Consider the following 20085-nt stretch of genomic DNA (forward strand, 5'->3'; position numbering starts at 1 on the left):
GGGCTTGCATTTGTCTGCTTGATTTCATTTTTGTTTCCATTCTCCCCATCTTTTGTTTCTGTAGTCGCTAACTTATTTGTTAACATCAGCCAAAAAAGAAATTGAACTAATGTCAGAAGAGCTGAGGGGTCTGAAATCAGAGAAGCAGCTTCTTGCACAGGAGGGAAATGATCTAAAGTTAGAAAAAGGTTCACTTTTATCAAAGCTTGTAGAGGTGGAGGCCAAAATAACTTTACTTCAGGAAGACCAACAGAAACTGTGGTCAGTAAATGAAACTCTTAATTTAGAAAAGGAGAAAGTCTTAGAAGAGAAGCAAGATGCTGAAAGGCATTATCAGCAGGAACACCTCGATAAAGAAGCTTTGGCTATTGAGAGAGAGAAATTCCTTAAAGAAATCAACATTGCACAGGAAGAACTCTTGAAGATAAATATGGAAAACGACTCTTTGCGAGCATCCAAGATGAGCATGCAGATACTCATTGAAGAGCTACAGTTCAGCAAAGATACTTTGATTGTGGAGTTCAAGAAAGATCTAGAAGAAAAAGATCACCTGGAGGATCAGATCAAAAAACTTACTGCTGAAAACCTTGTCTTAGCTAAAGATAAGGATGACATTATTCAAAAGCTTCAGAGCTCTTATGAAGAGCTAGTCAAAGATCAGAAAACCTTGGCACAGGAGATCGAAGATCTCACAGCCGAGAAAAAGTTAGCTTTAGAGAAACAGTCCAGTCTTGATAGCATGTGCATAGCCTTAAAGGTAGAACGAGACAATCTTCTTCAGAAAAACAGAGATCTGCAGTTTGAGAAGGACATGCTGCTTCAAAACAAGGAAAAGCTGAATGCTAGCCTCGAAGCTGCCCTCCAGGTCAAACAGGTGCTCCGCACAGAAGCCAGTGGGCTCCACGAACAGCTGGATGATGCCAGCAAAGCTTTGAGAAAGGCAGAGCTAGAGATGGTGCAGCTCCAGGCCACAAACACAAGCCTCACGAAGCTTCTGGAAGAGATTAAGGCCAGTCGGGCAATCACAGACTCTGAATGCATCCAACTTCTACATGAGAAAGAAACCTTGGCTGCCTCTGAGAGGAGACTTTTGGCTGAAAAAGAAGAACTTTTAAGTGAAAATAGGATCATCACTGAAAAACTCAACAAGTGCTCAGAAGACGCTGCCCATATTGAGATGAGCCTGAATGAGAAGATCACTTATCTAACTTCTGAGAAGGAGATGGTCTGTCAGAAAATTACTAAACTTAAAAAGCATCAGGACAGTCTCTTGAAAGAAAAATCTGCAGTGGAAATGCAAAATAGAGATTTACTTGCAGAGAGAGAAAATTCCATCAAAGGCATAGGCGACCTTAAAAGGAAATATGATCAAGAGTCTGCAAACAGAAGAATAATTGTGCACGAGAAAATGAAACTACTTGGTAATATTGATGCTCTGAAGAAAGAGCTGCAAGAGAGAAAAAAGGAAAACCAAGAACTAGCGGCCAGCAAATGTGATCTTTCTTTCATGCTGAAAGAGGCGCAAAATGCCAAAAAGAATCTAGAGAAGGAACACACTAACATACTGCATGCAAAGGAGAGTTTGGATGCAGAACTTAAGAGTTGTTGTTCTGAAAAGAACATTTTGCTGAGAGATGGCTTGAACCTGCAAGAAGAGTGTCAGAAATTAAATGAGGAGATGCACAAAATGCAGCAGTCCTTAATCCTGGAACAAGAAGCCAGAGTGAAGGAGAATGAGGCATCCTTGTATGAAAAAAATAAACTACACGGGCAAATAGTGCTCCTAGAGCAGGAGATGGAAGAGTTAAAAGAGTGTACTGGGGAGCTCAAATCTGAGAAGTTTCTACTGATCCAAGAGAAGACCAAATCGGAGCAAAAGGTGGTAGAGATAATTAAAGAAAAGGAAGTCTTGAGTGCAGAAACAGCTCAACTCGCTGCCAAAATAGAGACTCTGAAAAGTGATTTTGCTGCCTTGTCCAAATCCAAGTTAGAACTGCAGGAACTGCACAGCTACCTCACCAAGATTCTGGATGACCTTCGGCTGAACCACGAGGTGACCTTGGCCGAAAGAGCCCAGGTGATACAAGACAACAAGAACCTCCTCGCAGAAAAGAGAGAAATGATGCTGGAAAAGGATGAGCTTCTAAAAGAAAAGGAAAACCTGGCAGAAAGCTACTTCCTCCTTCAGAAAGAGATTAGCCAATTGGCCAAAACCAACAGCCATATTTCAGCCAATCTCCTAGAATCGCAAAATGAAAACCGTACATTGAGGAAAGACAAGAGCAAGCTTACCCTTAAAATTAGAGAGCTCGAGACTCTTCAGTCATTTACGGTAAAGTGAGAGGTTCAAGTATTGAGCACCTGGACTCTTTACTAACACTGTGCACTAACTTTAGTGATTTAGGTGATATTTATTCATTTATGCTTATGGAAATCCACATTAAATCAGTTGCTTGGATGTCTCAAGCTGTTTATTACAGTGTGTCTGAAAGGGAGATTCTTTACTAAATATCTAATGGTAGTAGTCTCTCCCCATTTGAAAAAATTACAAACTGTGAATAAAAAGGATTTTTTTTTTAATTTTAAGGAGAAACTTTGTCAAAAGTTAGCTGTGGGCTCGGTGCTCGTTGCTCAGTGGTTAGAGCACCGGCCATATGCACCAGGGCTGGTGGGTTTGAACCCAGCCTGGTCCTGCCAAACAACAACAACAAAATAGCTGGGGGTTGTGGTGGGCCCTTAGAGTCCCAGCTACTTAGGAGGCTGAGGCAAGAGAATCACTCAAGCCCAAGAATTTGAGGTTGCTGTGAGCTGTGACACTATGGCACTCTACCGAGGGTAACATAGTGAGACTCTCAAAAAAAAAAAAGTTAACTGTGATTGTTAAAGGCTTAAGAGCAATAGTAAATTGGCACATACTGAAATATACTATCTTCTGTTTGGCTTTTAACTGTTCGTTATGTCTATCCATTTGGAGTTGGAAGATTCTACTGAAATCTTCATGGCTGGTAATTGGGTAGGTATAATGCAGAATTCTCATAAACTTTATCAGACTAAATGAAATTATAAGCAAGTGCCTAAAATGATTTTGATCTTTTTTTTTTTAAATGGAGTTGGGATCTCACTATGTTGTCCAGGTTGGACTCCAACTCCTGGGCTCAAGTATTCCTCCTTTCTCAGCCTCTTGAGTAGCTGGAACTACAGGTGTGCACCATCATGCTCAGCTAGATTTTAACTTACTTTTATGGTTATTTCTATATTTTTAATTTTATTTTATATTTAGGAGCTAAAAATTTGTCTCCATATGCATATCTTTTTTATTCACAGCTACATTTGTATTCATTATCCTCAATTCTTCTCATATACTTTTGCACTAAATGCTTCTCATTTAGCTCTTGAGCCTTATGTTAGAGCTGCCCAAATAATTCTTATTTTTATTTGAAAAATTCCCAACCTAAATTTTGAATGATTTCAAAAGCCCTAAATTTGAAATAGCAAAGATAAATATTTTTAACTTACAGTAATATCATTCAGAGAAATTCAGCTATATGAGGATATACTCTTATTGTCACTGAACAGTCTCTTAAAATATAAGTCAGAAAGAAGAGAGTATGCTTGTCAGTGTAAGTACCTTGGAACTTTCATTGAAAGATGTAGGTTTAGAGGGTCTGAAACTATCCAAATTGCATAATTATTGAGAAATGGCATGAAAGGGTCTGCTTCCTTATTCTACTTCAGAGTAAAGACCTTTCATGTCTCGGTCTGTTTGAATACTTGGTTGGTGACTGACTCGCTCTCTCTGTGTGCCTCCCTTACCCACACAGACACTAAGCAGCATAGCCCGGTCATCACCTGACATTGTTGGCGAGGGGTGTCCTCATCTCTTACAGTGTTCCCTTGTATTTAGGCTGCTCAAACAGCAGAAGATGCCATGCAGATAATGGAACAGATGACCAAAGAGAAGACTGAGACGCTGGCCTCCTTGGAGGATACCAAGCAAACAAATGCAAAACTACAGAATGAAGTAATCAGATTTAAATGGCTTTTTGTACAAAGAATAGCTTTACTGGCTTCATGGAATGTTTGATCATTAACTCAGGACTGCTTATTTTTTTGAAGTGTGGCCTTACCCAGGTTTGCTCTGTGTTAGTGGAATTGAATGTGCACCAGAGCCATGATAATACTAGATAATGTGTATTATTACTTATTTAGTAGGATTGACCATTACAAGTTGAGGGAAAACCCAATATCGTGGCTGTCTAAGATGTCTATTTAATGATAGCAGTAGTGGAGGAGGTACTGATGGCATCCTCTAGGTTTTGTATCCTTTATCTTACATCACACACATTTTTCTTCTCTTTCTCAGTGTTGAGCCACGAAATTCCTTTCCTTGGCCCTGAGTCTTTTTTTGGCCTAATTTGGTACTGATTTCCTTTTGTGTCATCTTGAATGAGTCACTTCTGGAACTGGGACAAATTTGTGGCGTCAAGATATTTTGATTCTGTCCACAAGTAACATTTCTCCTTCAGTGATTCCTGTACTCCCACCTTCCCAGGCTTGTACCAATCCTCTTTTTCTTTTGGAAAGCTGTTACCTAAATCCCAAGCAGACTGTTTCTCTGGAATGCCTATCCAGAGATTTGGCAAATTTGTAGAATTTCAGATGCTCTTTAAGATAATAGGGAGGAGGGTGGCGCCCGTAGTTCAGTGGGTAGGGTGCAGGCCACATACACCGGGGCTGGCTGCTTCATACCTGGCCCAGGCCTGCTAAAACAACAATGACAACTGCAACAACAACAACAAAAAACAGTTGGGCATTGTGGCAGGCACCTGTAGTCCCAGCTACTTGGGAGGCCGAGGCAAGAGAATTGCTTAAGCCCAAGAGTCCGAGGTTGCTGTGAGCCATGATGCCATGCCACTCTACCCAGGGTGAAAGCTTGAGACTCCATCTCAAAAAAAAAGAATAAAAGATAATAGGCAGAGAAGACATTAAGGGATGAAGCAAGGGGAGGAGACGGTCAAGCTGAACAGCCACTATTAAAGCTGGGCTTCCTCACTGTGGAGGAACAGGGATCAAAATCTATAAAGATGTGAACATTTTGAGGTAATTATAGGGTAAATAATAAAACATCATAAACATTTATAGAACTGATAGTCAGAACAAGGCAAGCTAAAAACATAGAGACATTACAAAAATCATAGATGTTAATCAAAATTAGAAGGCTAAAGTAAATGAGATTTTAGGGAGTGTCTCTAACCTTTTCTGAAGGAATCAGAGAGGAATGTTTCCTTCTATATCCCTTTTCCTATAGCCAGACTGTAAGACTGGATGAATCATCTCTTGGACCCATTGTGATATTTTGTTTTTACTGTTCTGTAAATCTGGAATGTTAGAGGGTATTAATAAGGAAAGTAGTGGTGTTAAAACTAGCAAGACACTTTGTAGGACTCCTAAATGGAGGCTTATAATGTGGCAAAAGGCCTGAAAGCCAGCATGCTGCAGGAACACACTTGAGGAACAGAGGCCCATCTCTGGTAGGGCCTCTGCCTGAGAGCCTCGGCCACCCTGTCCTTTGGTCAGTCCTATATCTCCTTCATCTCAGTAACCTATCTCCCTTTCCAGTGGGAACGAAGCCCTAAGTGAACTGTGTCCCCAGTGGGCAACTGATGGAGTTGAGTGGGTATGAGTGCCATTTAGTCCAACAATATGACTTTTTCATCTTCAGGTTCAAGTTCAGATGGATAACTAAATTTCTTTCAATCTACAAACATTTGATTCAAATAAATGTTTGTAATGAGGACTGTGTGAATCTGGTACTGACACTGAAAAATGTCATATCCTAAATTAGTAATCTATGGGAAAGCAAAGGGGTTTCTTTTCATATAAAAAATAATTATTGTTGATGTCACTGCTTTGCAGTTTCTTTCCTTTTTTTTTAAGACGGATCATTTTTAAATGGCATGTTCAGTGATAAATACTGAGAATTGTACACAACATAAAAGAAAACTTTAATTTTAGTTGATATAGCAATTTATGTGACATTTTGGCCAGATGTACAGGAAATGTCAGACTGTAAGGAGAAAGTTTGCAGTTTATAATAGATTTGTCATTTGTAATCTCTTCACCCAGGTGACTTTTGTTTTGGAAGTGACTAATTTCATCTTTCTTTTTAATAAACATTTTCATGAGTAATTTGTCCAGTCATGTCATTGGAAAAAGAAATAATTTCATCAAGTTTTTTTCTCTTGGTTTTAAAGTTGGACACACTTAAAGAAAACAACTTGAAAAATGTGGAAGAGCTGAACAAATCAAAGGAACTCTTGACTGTAGAGAATCAAAAAATGGAAGAATTCAGGAAAGAAATGTAAGTTTATGTCCTGAAAGAAATTGTGGTATTTATTTTAAATTGGAAAAAGTAAAAACAATGCTAATTATTTTAATGCAGGATGTATTTTCATTGTTACAAAGGGGTTGCGACCCACAGGTTGAGAACCACTGCTTTACATCCTTTGTATTAACCTGGATGGACGTGGAAGACATTATTCTTAGTAAAGCATCACAAGAATGGAGAAGCATGAATCCTATGTATTCAATTTTGATATGAGGACAATTAATGGCCTAGTACACAGTGGGGGGTTGGGAAAGGGGAGAGCAGAGAGAGAGAGAGAGAAGGAGGGTGGGGGTGAGGGAAAGGAAGAACAGAGAAAGGGAAGGAGGGAAAAGGGTGGGGTCTCAGTGTGTGACACAACTTTTGGGGGCAAGACACAATCGTAAGAGGGACTTCACCTAACAAATGCAATCAGTATAACCTGGTTTCTTATACCCTCAATGAATTCCCAACCAAAAAAAAATGTTTACCAAATTAATTGGGTTTAAGAGTTTTAGCTTCAGGGGCAGCAGCTGTGGCTCAGTGAGCAGGGCGCCGGCCCCATATACCGAGGGTGGCGGGTTCAAACTCAGCCCCGGCCAAACTGCAACAAAAAAATAGCCGGGCATTGTGGCAGGCACCTGTAGTCCCAGCTACTTGGGAGGCTGAGGCAGGAGAATCGCCTAAGCCCAGAAGTTGGAGGTTGCTGTGAGCTGTGTGACACCACGGCACTCTACCGAGGGCAATAAAGTGAAACTCTGTCTCTACAAAAAAAAAAAAAAAAGAGTTTTAGGTTCAAAAAAAAGTTTTAGGTTCACACAGCTGACACAATGCAGTTACAGAATAGAACACCAAATGAAACCTTATTTATTTATTTATTTATTAGAGATAGAGTCTCACTTTGTTGCCCTGGGTAGAGTGCTAATATTTACATTACAATTCATAACAGCAAAATTACAGTTATGAAGTGGCAACGAAAATAATTTTATGGTTGGGGGTCACCACAACATGAGGAACTTTGTATTAAAGGGTCGCAGCATTAGGAGGCACTAGGAAGGTTAAGAACCACTGATAAAGTCTTCATCTTTTTGATGGCTGAATAGTATTCCATGGTATACATATACCACAGCGTGTTAATCCATTCCTAGGTTGGTGGGCATTTAGACTGTTTCAACATTTTGGTGATTGTAAATTGAGCTGCCATAAACAGTCTAGTGCAAGTGTTCTTATGGTAAACAGACTTTTTTCCTTCCGGGTAGATGCCCAGTAATGGGATTGCAGGTTCAAATGGGAGGTCTAGCTTGAGTTCTTTGAGGGTTCTCCATACTTCCTTCCAAAAACGTTGTATTAATTTGTAGTTCCACCAGCAGTATAGTGGGTTTTTTTTTTTTGCAGTTTTTGGCCAGGGCCGGGTTTGAACCCCCCACCTCCAATATATGGGGCTGGTGCCCTACTCCTTTGAGCCATAGGTGCCACCCCCCACCAGCAGTATAAAAGTGTTTCTTTCTCTCCACATCCATGCCAGCATCTGTAGTTTTGAGATTTTGTGATGTGGGTCATTCTTGCTGGGGGTAGATAATATCTCAGGGTGGTTTTGATTTGCATTTCTCTAATAATTAGGGACGATGAGCATTTTTTCATATGTTTGTAAACCATTTGAAGAGAATGGTTTTCTTTTTTTGTATGTGTGTAGAGACAGAGTCTCACTTTATGGCCCTCGGTAGAGTGCCGTGGCCTCACACAGCTCACAGCAACCTCCAACTCCTGGGCTTAAGCGATTCTCTTGCCTCAGCCTCCCGAGTAGCTGGGACTACAGGTGCCCGCCACAACGCCCGGCTAGAGAATGGTTTTCTTTAGAGAAGGTTCTATTCATGTCTCTTGCCCATGGATATATGGGATTGTTGGCTTTTTTCATGTGAATTAATTTGAGTTCTCCATAGAGCCTAGTTATCAAGCTTTTGTCCGATTCAAAATATGCAAATATCCTTTCCCATTGCATAGGTTGTCTGTTTGCTTTGGTTGTTGTCCCCGTAGCTGTACAGAAGCTTTTCAGTTTAATTCAGTCTCATTTGTTTATTTTTGTTGTTGTTGCAATTGCCACGGAAATCTTCTTCATAAAGTCTTTCCCCAGGCTGATATCTTCCAGTGTTTTTCCTATGCTTTCTTTGAGGATTTTTCATGCCTTAAATTTAAGTCCTTTATCCATCTTGAATTTTTGTGAGTGGAGAAAGGTGCGGGTCCTTTAACATGTGGATATCCAGTTCTCCCAGCACCATTTATTAAATAGGGAGTCTTTCCCCCAGTGTATGTTCCTTGTTTGATTTATCAAAGATTAGGTGGTTGTAAAATGTTAATTTCATTTCCTGGTTTTCTATTTGATGCCAAATGTCTATGTTTTTATATTTGTGCTACTACCATGCTGTCTTCACCACTAAGACCATTGTGATGGTCAGTGTATAGAACAGGTTGAAGTATTTCGGTAAAGCTGGCCTAATTGTGGCAAACTTCCTCAATGTTTGCATATCAGTAAAAGATTTGATTTCTTTTGTCAATTTTAAAGCATAGCTTAGTGGGATATAGAATTCTGGGCTGGAAATGGTTCTGTCTAAATAGATTAAAAGTAGATGACCATTGTCTTCTGGCTTGAAAAGTTTCATTAGAGAAGTCTGCAGTCACCCTGATGAATTTGCCCCTGTAGGTCAATTGGTGGTTACTCTTGGCAGCTTGCAAAATCTTTTCTTTTGTCTTGACTTTGGACAGGTTGATCACAATGTGTCTTGTGATGAGAAGCTCTTACAGGAGAAGCTCTATTAGAGATGAAGTGACCTGTGGTCCGATATCCCTCTGAAAGGAGTGTGTCAGAATCTTTGGTGATATTTGGGAAATTTTCTTTTATAATATTCTCTAGTATGGTTTCCATTCCTCTGGGGCATTCTTCTTCCCCTTCTGGGATACCTATAACTTGTATGTTTCAACACTTCATAAAGTCTCATAATTCTGTCAGTGAATGTTCTGCTTTCTCTCTCTTTTCTGCCTCTTTAACTATCTGAGTTATCTCAAGAGCTTTGTCCTCTACCTCTGAGATTCTTTCTTCTGTATGGTCTAATCTGTTGTTGATACTTTGTATTGCATCTTTAAGTTCCCTAATTAACTGCTTCAATTCCTTCAGCTCTGCTGTATCCTTTCTATAGTCTTCATATCATTCATCTCTTATTTTGTTTTTGGATTTTCTTTTGGTTATTTTTCACTTTCTCAGCAATTTTTTTCATTGTTTTCATCATCTGTATTTTAAATTCCCCTTCTGTCATTTCTAACATTTCTTTATAGGTGGAAACCTCTGCAGTAGCTATCTCATGGTCCCTTGTGGGGGTTGCTCTGGACTGGCTTTTCATGTTGCCAGGATTTTTCTGCTGATTCTTCCTCATGAGTGATTTCTTTAATCTGTTTCCTTGCCCTAATTTTCCTTTCACTTCCTCTTGCTATTTAAGTTCCCGTGCCTCTGGCCTAAGGTTTGGAGGAGTCCTTTTGGTACAGGACCAAAAGGATGAGAAGATTGAAGAGCAAGAAGGGAAAAATGATTTTAAAAAAAGAGAAAGGAGAGGGGGTGAGTAAAAGGCAATATTGACAAAAAGAAGAGAGACACAGAAAGAGGGAGACAGGAGTAGTAATAAAGGTGTACAGTAGGGTACTTTGACCCAACCTAAAAAACCCCAACCTCTGGGGGTGCTGGGTTGGGTGGTTCCCTTGAGGTCAGCAGCTCTTTGCCAGCCTGTTCAGACACAGTACCCCACCTCGACCAAGTAGAGAGGAAAGACAAAAATGCTATAAATGAAACTAAAGCAAACAGAAAACCTTATAGGATAAAATTTTGGGGAAAACCAAATAATAGGGGCTGAAACACTAGCAAAAATGAAGTTCTTACTATTAAAGTAGGCAACAATGGAAAATTATATTTAAACTAGAAAAATGAACAAAGAAAAAAAAAGAAAAATCTAGAGGGAAAATGTTGAAATAAATAAATAACCTAAACCAAAACCAAAGCAGTATATATATCTTGCTGAATATTGTCTGGGCAACAGGTAATCTTCTGAGGTATGAGATGTTAATCACAATGCTGGTATAGCTGTGTGAGATGGAGACTGGCGGCCTCTGCTGATTTCTCAAACCCCACAGTGTTAAGAGCCTAAATCTCACCTCAGACTACTTAAAAGACACTTTAAACCGTTAACCTTGGCTAAGCAGAAGCTTTCCCAGGAACACACTTCTCACCGGGATCTCTCCTGAAGTGGCTACCTGCTTATCCAGTGCACCAAAACTGGTCTCACTCAATGCCCTTGAGGGCCAAGTCTGCAAGGCAGTCCTGCTACTGCCAAACGCTGAGATCTCCGCTCTCCCCCAGCATCTCAGTTCTGGCCTTTAGCACTGCTTAGTCACTAGTCCACTCACCCAAGGTCTCCTAGCCCCAGTATTGCTCTGTGACCCTGAGGGCAGAGCCTGCAGGTGCTGTTCTCCCACAGTGGCTGTGCAAGAGGCCCACAGCCAAACAATATTGGCTCCATTCCGGCTCAGCGGCTTAGTCCGGGGCCCTAGACAACGCTTAAAGTCATCTGCACTCTTGCCCAAGTTCTCCCACGGTAGTTCAACTGAGTGCCCAAGTCCAAAAAAATAACAGGCCACAGGGAAGGCCTTCCCTGTTTGCAATCTTGCTGCTTTTGTAATTACGACTGTGCAAGCCATGGCCTCAGACCAAATGAATGCAGTTCGTGGAGGAATGCCAGTTCTCCCCTGCTTTTGTCCTCCTCCTGGGGTCCAGGAGTCTCTCACTGTCTCCCTGTGTCCCCAGAGGGATGTTTCTGGGCAGAGCTTACAAGCCAGAGATGCCTGGAGTCTTTTCTCCCCACTCTTACTGCGCCCTCGGGCGCCATCTTGCTCCCTCCCAGATTTTATATATATATATATATATATATTTTTTTTTTTTTTTTTTTTACAGTTTTTGGCCAGGGCTGGGTTTGAACCTGCCACCTCTGGCATATGGGACTGGCGCCCTACTCCTTTGAGCCACAGGTGCCACCCCCAGATTATATTTTCTTATATTTTCTCTTGCAGTATACCCAATGCCTTGTTTGTTTTATTTGAGTAGGCTGTTCTTCTCCCATCTTTAAGTACCAGCCTCTCCTGAGCAGAAGCACAGAGTGTTAAAGGTTCTGATTAATTCTGTAATCCTAATTTGGAGAACACTTGAGTGTGTCTTTCATGCTAGGTACAGTTAGGCCGGGAAGGATACGAAGATGTACGGTATTATATGTGGTTCCTGCCCTTCAAGAGTTTGTACCATTTGTTTCCAGTTCTAATGATGCAAATAGATGGGATTCAAATAAAAACAAAAGCATTGGTTACAAACTGCTGTTCTAAGCTGCCTTCCTCAACACTATTTTTTCCTTATTTTTTATGTATTTATTTATGTTTTTGTAGAGACAGAGTCTCACTATACTGCCCTCGGGTAGAGTGCCATGACGTCACACAGCTCACAGCAACCTCTAACTCTTGGGCTTACGCTATTCTCTTGCCTCAGCCTCCCAAGCAGCTGGGACTACAGGCGCCCGCCACAACGCTCGGCTATTTTTTTGTTGCAATTTGGCCAGGGCTGGGTTTGAACCCACCACCCTCGGCATATGGGGCCGGCACCGTACTCACTGAGCCACAGGCGCCGCCTATTTATTTATTTTTGAGACAGAGTCTCACTCTGTCACCACTGGCTAGAGTACAATGACATCATAGCTCGCAGCAACCTCAAACTCTTGGGCTTAAGGGATCTCCTTGCTTCAGCCTTCCAAGTAGCTGGGGCTATAGGCGGCCGCCACAATGCCCAGCTATTTTTAGAGATAGAGTCTTGCTTTTGCTCAGGCTCGTCTTGAACCTGTGAGTTCAGGCAGTCCACCTGCCTCAGCCTCCCAGAGTGCTAGGATTACAGGCTTGAGCCACTGCACTTGGCGGGGGTCTCACTCTTGTTCAGGCTGGTCTTGAACTTGTGAGCTCAAGAGATCCACCCACCTTGACCTTCCAGAGTGGTAGGATTATAGGTGTGAGCCACTGCCCCTGGCCTCTCAATACTATTTGTTGATTGAGTTTGGATTAAACTAGTATATGTCTAGTTCTTTTAAGAATTTTTTTTTTTTTTTTTTGCAGTTTTTGGCCAGGGCTGGGTTTGAACCCGACACCTCTGGTATACGGGGCCTGTGCTCTACTCTTTTGAGCCACAGGCACGGCCCCTTTTAAGAATTCTTGAAATTATCTCCTAGGAATAATTTGATCTGAGCTACTCACTTGAGGAGATGCACAGCTTGAGTTATTGATGACAGATTTCCTTTCTGAGGCATAGTTTTAATGATATTTTTCTAGATTATATTTAAATAGTATAGCAATTCCTTCTATACAAATTCATAAATTTACAGCTGTGATTATGGCCAGTAGGAGTGGCTTCAGTTTCTTTGGCCTGCCAAAGCCAAATACCCCACGTAGGTAAAGGGCCACTGTGACAGGAAAAACAAGTTCAATTGTTTGAATATAGAAATTTAGTTATGTTTGGTGAGGGTGGGTTCAGTTACATTTTATTATTTATTTATTTATTTTTGAGACACAGTCTCACTATGTCACGCTCCGTTGAGTGTCGTGGTGTCATAGCTCACAGCAACCTCAAACTCTTGGGCTTAAGCGATTCTCTTGCTTCAGCCTCCCAAGTAGCTGGGACTACAGGCGCCCACCACCACACCCAGCTAATTTTTGTTACAGTTGTCATTGTTGTTTAGCTGGCTTGGGCCGAGTTCGAACGCACCAACTTCAATGTATGTGGGTGGCACCGTAACCTCTGAGCTTACGGGTGCCAAGACGGTTCAATTACATTTTAGAAGTAGTTTTTTCCACGTAATGTGACAACAAGTCTTTATTCTAACCTGGAGCATTTGGAACCGGAAGTTGACTTCAATTCATTTGTGTCACATAGGCAGCTGGTGAGGGAGGATGTGAACAGCAGATTTTCCTCACCAACCTCCCATTGCCATCACCCTACTTCTGAGCTCTCTGGGCCATACTAGGTAATGGAGGGGCAGGGCCAGAGCGGATCTAGCCAAGAGAGCTCTTGGGATTTGGATAAAGTTCCTCTTTTCTGCAGTACTACCTAGTGGTCATTGTTAGTACTTCAGTGAGATTACTCTTTCATGTTTGATGTCTTCACTAAATCCTGATGTGTCTCCACTCCCAGTAAGTGTAGGGTTGGTTTCACCCTTGTTATCAGGTAAATTGTTTTCATGCCCTCTTTCTTTGAATTATTCCACTGACTAATAAAACGCTTAACTTTGTGCCCATGGAAGCAAAGGACTGGGAGGAAGAGATTATAGTCCCAGCTGCTGTCACTCTGACCTCAGCCTGTGCTCAGCTTGTCCCTGTTGCTGCATTTCCCAGACCTCTGAACCTTGAGCAAAATCGTATGAGGAGGAACCAGACCCCAGGGGAAACAGACCCTGGGCTGCTTTAGAGTCTCTATCCTTTTTCTGCTTCACCAGCCTTGAGGAATCATGTCTTTCCTGTCAGTAACATGGCCAGGATTCCTAATAGGAGGGAGAAACAGCATTCCACAGAAGCCTGTGGAGGGAGGCAGGGAGTAGCAGAAAAGCTTGTTCCCTGCTCTCTTTAGCCAAATTTCAAGGACCATCTGATCAAAGAGGACTATGTAATGGAAACAGTGCTTCTCAAAACAAGGCAGTCAATTTGCTGTTCTTTAATCTTGTTCCTCAGAGATCAAAGCTTAAAAATGAGCAACTATTTGCTTTTCCTGTGGTTTGCAGGTATATGGGCTTCTCCATGTCCTCTGGAGCTTTTTTGGTTTTTCTCCTCATTTAATCACTTCCTCTAGAATATTGTCCTTGCCCCTGGAAACCAGCATACGTGACTAGGTGTCCTTTCCTGTATGCTGCAAACTAGACTGGTTTAGGAAGGCACTTGGTTTCAGTTAGCCAGCTCCTATTTTCAGCTGGAGATCCACAACAAAAGTTTCTCACACATGTGTATAATTTTGGATCTTAGGGAAAATGATAGAAGCAATCTAATTTTTATCTTTAATTACCTGGCAGCTAATAAATCTACAATACATTTAGCATGATGATAGATTTATGATGGATTCATAAATAAAATATTTGCAAGTCAGTATTAACAGTTCTTGTTTTGTCTCTAATTTTTAAAACTAATCTTTTGTATTTTAAGGTAGAGCTTGTAATTTGGAAAGAAAAATAGCTTTAAAAATCAATATAAATTTTTTTAGGTATTTTCAGAGTCATTCCCTGAGTATTTCCAGAATTTAGGGTATCAGATCCTCTTTATTCTATAAAATGCATTTACTCCTGACCCACTAAGAAAAAATGAAAAATGTTCTTATATTTGGATCACAACTGAAGTCATCTGCCAATTGTAAATCCTGTTCTTTTGGTTTTATTCTTACTGGCTTTATTATTTGGGGCAAATCTTTTTCCTTCTCCAAGCTTTAGTCTTTCCGTGTTAAAACAAATAATAACATTAGCCTTTTTGGGTTTTGAGGATGAAATGAGAAAATATACATAAAAGCATTTAATTTTAAAGCAAAGCATTAAATATAATTTTCATAGGTCAATATTTTAGAACATTTTGGCCATTTTTAGATGACTTGTTTTATTTAATGTCCTTTACTATGGGCTTAAACGATAAGGAACAAGAGCACAGCCTTTTCCCTTTGCCAAGCCACACAAATGCGGAGACCAAATGGTCCCTCATGAAGGCAGTGATGACCTGGGAAATAAAACATTTGGCTTATGATAACTTCATCATAAGTAAAATCTTCTGATTTGTCAAGAATCGATGGACAGTAAAGAACTTTAGCTGTGATGTGTACATTATGTGTATATGTGTGTGTATGTATACATATACCCATAATGAAAATCAGGCCTCCCAACTTTAGAATGACTAATTACCTGAGGCTAAAATTTCTTCTCCACTTTCCTTCACTTGCTAAATAAACATCTCTGTAAAAAGCCTAATATAGGGTGCCAAGGGAAATTTCGTTTTATTTGCCCAATCTTCATGAGGTCAGCCCAACATGCATATTATAGGTAGACGGAGAATTAAAAATTGAGAAAACTGAATATGCCAAGCACTGTCACACATTAGACAATTGAAGTTAAAAATAGATGTGTTCATGCATCAGCAGATGGATTCATACCCAGATGACTTGATTCAGAATTCAGCCATGTATGACAGCTTGCTAAATGGAGTTTAACTAGCCCAGACTTACTAAAATTTATAATTGCATCAAAGCCTTGTATAGCATAAAACTAAAATTTAGTGATCGAATGAAATATTTTGCATATTTGTGTATAAAAGATAAAAATTTAAGACGTCTATTTTGGATTAATTTTAATAATGGGAAGATGCTTAATATAACTATCCTCTCGAAAGGAAGATTCATATTTTATATGCTAATATTCATGTATAGGTTAGTAGGCTACATTATGTTTTTGTTTGCTTCTTTTAATTACAAATTAACATCATAGACTACTACTAAAATAAAATATCTGTTATATAATTAGAAAACTATTTCCTTTGGGCATTTTTGTCTCTGGTTATCCTCAAAATAATACTCAGGTTTATATTAGCACTTGATACTGGTAAATGAGACCATTAGATTTTTATTTCTTTCAGCAAAAACCAAGTCATATATCTGTATAGTTAGAACAGAGTGCATTAGCAGCAAATTAAATTATGTTATCAATGTAGTGGGTTCTGCTATAATTATCTAATGGAAGTATTCCTAAAGACAAGAGGGCTGTACTGACCATCTCATTTGTCATTTCTTGTATAGCAGAATTCCTTCCTTTTTGTATAAGTGTGGGTGGTGGGAAAGCTCGCATGGTGTTTATTAGGTTTTTCAAAAATGTAATAACTGTGGGCGGCAGTCCTCCTTTTGAGAGGTTAAAACCATTTGGCCCCTCGTGTGTGTAGATAATCCTGTCTCCTGTTGTTATAGATCCCATCAGGCACGTGACCCAGATATATTTTCCTCAGTGCTGTGAAGCTGGTTGTCTCCCACAGTTTCCTTGCCTGTCTTGTTTCTATGGTAACCCTGCACTCACTGTCCTTGCAGAGAAACCCTAAAGCAGGCAGCAGCTCAGAAGTCCCAGCAGCTTTCAGCATTGCAAGAAGAGAACATTAAACTTGCCGAGGAGCTGGGGAGAAGCAGAGACGAAGTCACAAGTCATCGAAAGGTCAGTGTCTTTTGGTGAGGGTTTCTGGTTCTGCCAAGCTGATGCCTACTTCTGTTTGTGATGTGCTTGGAGCCTACTCAGAGATGTGCTCAGTGTGTCTGGGTCATTCCAAATTCCACAGGAATTTCAAGTTACCTGTGTTATGTCTCCTTATTTTCAAGCATGCTGGTGTAGCCTTTAGGATTTAGGGTAGGAGTGAATTGACAGATCCTTTAAAGAAAACACAGACAAAACACTGGAACTTATATGCAAGTAGAAAAAAGACCTTATTACATGATTTTATAACAATACATCTACACAGAAAGAGGGACCATGTCTTCTTACTATTACTTGGATCTCAAAATTATTATTCTCAAGGTTTTTTTCTCTCTGATCAAAATTGATTTTAAAGAAACAGATTCCAAGAATATGAATTTGATGTGAGTGTTGGCAGCTGACTTAAAATATAATTCTTTTTTTCTTTAAGGACATGTTTAAACATTTCCTAACGGAACTGTGTATATTTGTGCATTTGTGTGCCTTGATATAGAATGTGTGTTACAACTGGATTGAACTATAAGCAAATCACAACCTTCTGTATTACAGAGTTTTCTGACCAAAATTGATTTTAAAGAATGCTATATTCTGCTTTTTATTCTTCTCTGACAGTTGAATCAAAGTGCTGAATTGTTAGTTATATCTGACCTCAGAGCAACAACTTGAAATTATGTTTTTAGGAGACTTTTGCTGTGTAGACATTGTCTTGGTTTGTACTTCCCAGGGGGCAAAATTTTTTTTTTCCTCAGTTTTCATTGCAAACATTAATTCTCACTTAGGATAGAGTGGGGTAATTGTATTGAGTACTCATTGACATGGTGCACTTTGTTGAGAAAGCACTTTTTAGAGAGTTGATTTCAGATTTAAAAATCTTCATTATATAGTTCCACAATTTTCTTATTTCATGAAAAAATTGCCACATCTTTCCAGACGCCAAGATGATGATGATGCTAGTGGTGATAGTAACATTTATTGGCTCTTACTATGCCATAGACACAAATAAATGATAGCTGTCATCTCACTTAATCCCTACCATAATTCTAAGAGATGGCATTGTTATTATCTCTATTTGTAAAAGAGGAAACGAAAACTTAAAAAGATAGGAATTTCCTCAACGACATAGTGTCAAGAGGTATTTGTCATCTTCTGATCTGGGTCCAGAAAAGAACCAAAGTATGTTGACTTAATTAGTATCACTGCACTCTACTTTGATCAGTTTGTGAGAAATTTGGCTTCCTGAAGAATAAATAGATTAGCCCTTTGACCAGAAAAAGTTGTTGTTTTTCCGGGACAAGATAGAGCATCTAAAACATTTTCCAACATCAGAGTGTCCACGAGGACTTGGAAGAGAAGAATTTTGGCTAAGTGCTGAGTCTGTTTCCATCTCAGTTTATCTGATTTCTTTGAATGTCTCTGGTAAAAAAGAATGCATTTCCATAAATAGGAACACACAGAGAACATCCTCTTATGTTGTGACCTTAACTGGATGGATAATTACAATTCTTGTCTCTGTCACTCAGAACCGGAAAGGATTCAGGAAACACCATAATTCCTTGGGCAGAATTCCTAGGGCTTCTCTCCATCCTAGCAGATTTGTTCTCTTTTGCATTAAGAATTTTAATTAGCTTCCTACTAAGAAGGTATTGTGATTCAAAATTTGAAAATCAGTCCCTTTGCAGGGGGTTAGAAAAATAGTCCCTACAAAGAGCAGCTAAGAAAGTGATGTCCTTTTGAAGAATCAGATGGATTCTTATCTCATTTGTAGTTTTCTGTGTTTAACTTAGAAGATAGAAGCAAGTAAGTATGAACTAAAACATGATAGGCTTTATGATAGAGAGTGCTGAAAATGATATTGATTACTAAAAAAGATTACATTACAGGTCATTCTTCCTATTATGTATATTTCAAAAGAGAGGTTCGGCGCCCGTAGCACAGTGGTTAGGACGCCAGCCACATACACCAAGAGTGGTGGGTTCGAACTCAGCCTGGGCCAGCTAAACAACAATGACACTGCAACAAAAAAGCCGGCGTTGTGGCCGGTGCCTATAGTCCCAGCTACTTGGGAGGCTGAGGCAAGAGAACCACTTCAGTCCAAGAGCTGCAGGTTGCTGTGAGCTGTGACGCCATGGCACTCTACCGAGGGTGACACAGTGAGATTCTGTCTCAAAAAAAATAAAAAGAATTTCTGGAAAGACTCTTCCATAACTTAGAAGCAGCTTTAGTTTACTATAGACTGATTAATTCATTGGGTTTTGTTACTCTTAACTGTGTAATCTCCAAAAATCTAAAGTGTTGTTTAGATCTGTAAAATTAAGAATGTTTACTTAGTTGTTAGTTATTTTATATAAGTCAGACTATTGAGCAGCTGTGTTAGAAATATAGAGCCAAAGTATTTGGCAAAAATACTATTTAAAAAAGAATTTTAATTGTAGTACTACAGAAATATTTATTGTTTAATTCCAAAATTGAACAGTGGAGACTAGATTGACATGGAATAGATAAAAACTGACCAGGACCTGAGTTCTCTCCTGGTTCCTTTATTTAGTAGCACCATAATTCAGTAAATGTTTACTGAGCTCACTGCTTCACCATTTTTTCATGAAATCATCACAACCTGCCTCTCAGGGGTCCTCAAACTATGGCCCACAGGCCACATGAGGTGGTGTGTGATTGTATTTGTTCCGTTTTTTTTTTTTTTTTTTTACTTTAAAATAAGGTATGTGCAGTGTGCATAGGAATTTGTTCATAGTTTGTTTTTTTTTAACTATAGTCTGGCCCTCCAACGGTCTGAGGGACAGTGAACTGGCCCCCTATTTAAAAAGTTTGAGAAAAATAAATAAATAAAAAGTTTGAAGGGCGGCACCTGTGGCTCAGTCAGTAAGGCGCCAGCCCCATATACTGAGGGTGGCGGGTTCAAACTCGGCCCTGGCTGAACTGCAACCAAAAAATAGCTGGGCGTTGTGGCAGGCGCCTGTAGTCCCAGCTACTTGGGAGGCTGAGGCAAGAGAATCGCTTAAGCCCAGGAGTTGGAGGTTGCTGTGAGCTGTGTGATGCCACGGCACTCTACAGAGGGCCATAAAGTGAGACTCTGTCTCTACCAAAAAAAAAAAAAGTTTGAAGACCCCTGCTCTAGATAGTATAATTATTTTATAGGTAAGGAACAGAAACTCAAAAGTGAAGTAACTTGTCAAGGTTACACAAATAGCAGCGAAGAAGCTGTGATTTGACATTGTGTCTAATTCTGAGGCCTATTTTTTCCTGCTATAGTACTATACCTAGAATGAAACTTATTTCCACTTAATTTGCAATTATTGTAATTACGTTTTTTTTTTTTTTGGGACAGAGAGCCTCCCAGAATGCTAGGATTACAAGAATGAGCCACTATGCCTTTTTTTTTTT

General features: G+C 39.8%; 1 protein-coding gene across 12 annotated transcripts in view; it reads left to right on the forward strand.

Moving 5' to 3' along the window:
- Positions 1-20085, forward strand: part of CLIP1 (CAP-Gly domain containing linker protein 1) — a 159902-nt gene that overhangs the window by 104119 nt on the left and 35698 nt on the right. For 10 of the 12 annotated variants that reach the window (XM_053586959.1, XM_053586964.1, XM_053586969.1 and 7 more), the window contains 3 exons: positions 3905-4021; positions 6255-6361; positions 16530-16650. In XM_053586959.1, coding sequence (XP_053442934.1) covers positions 3905-4021; positions 6255-6361; positions 16530-16650 — 345 coding nt within the window. Of the gene's footprint in view, positions 1-64; positions 2333-3904; positions 4022-6254; positions 6362-16529; positions 16651-20085 lie in introns of all 12 variants that reach the window. The other 2 variants (XM_053586972.1, XM_053586968.1) reach the window with 2 other exon arrangements.

This window comes from Nycticebus coucang, chromosome 4 (assembly GCF_027406575.1).
Source record: "Nycticebus coucang isolate mNycCou1 chromosome 4, mNycCou1.pri, whole genome shotgun sequence".
Lineage (NCBI taxonomy): Eukaryota > Metazoa > Chordata > Mammalia > Primates > Lorisidae > Nycticebus > Nycticebus coucang.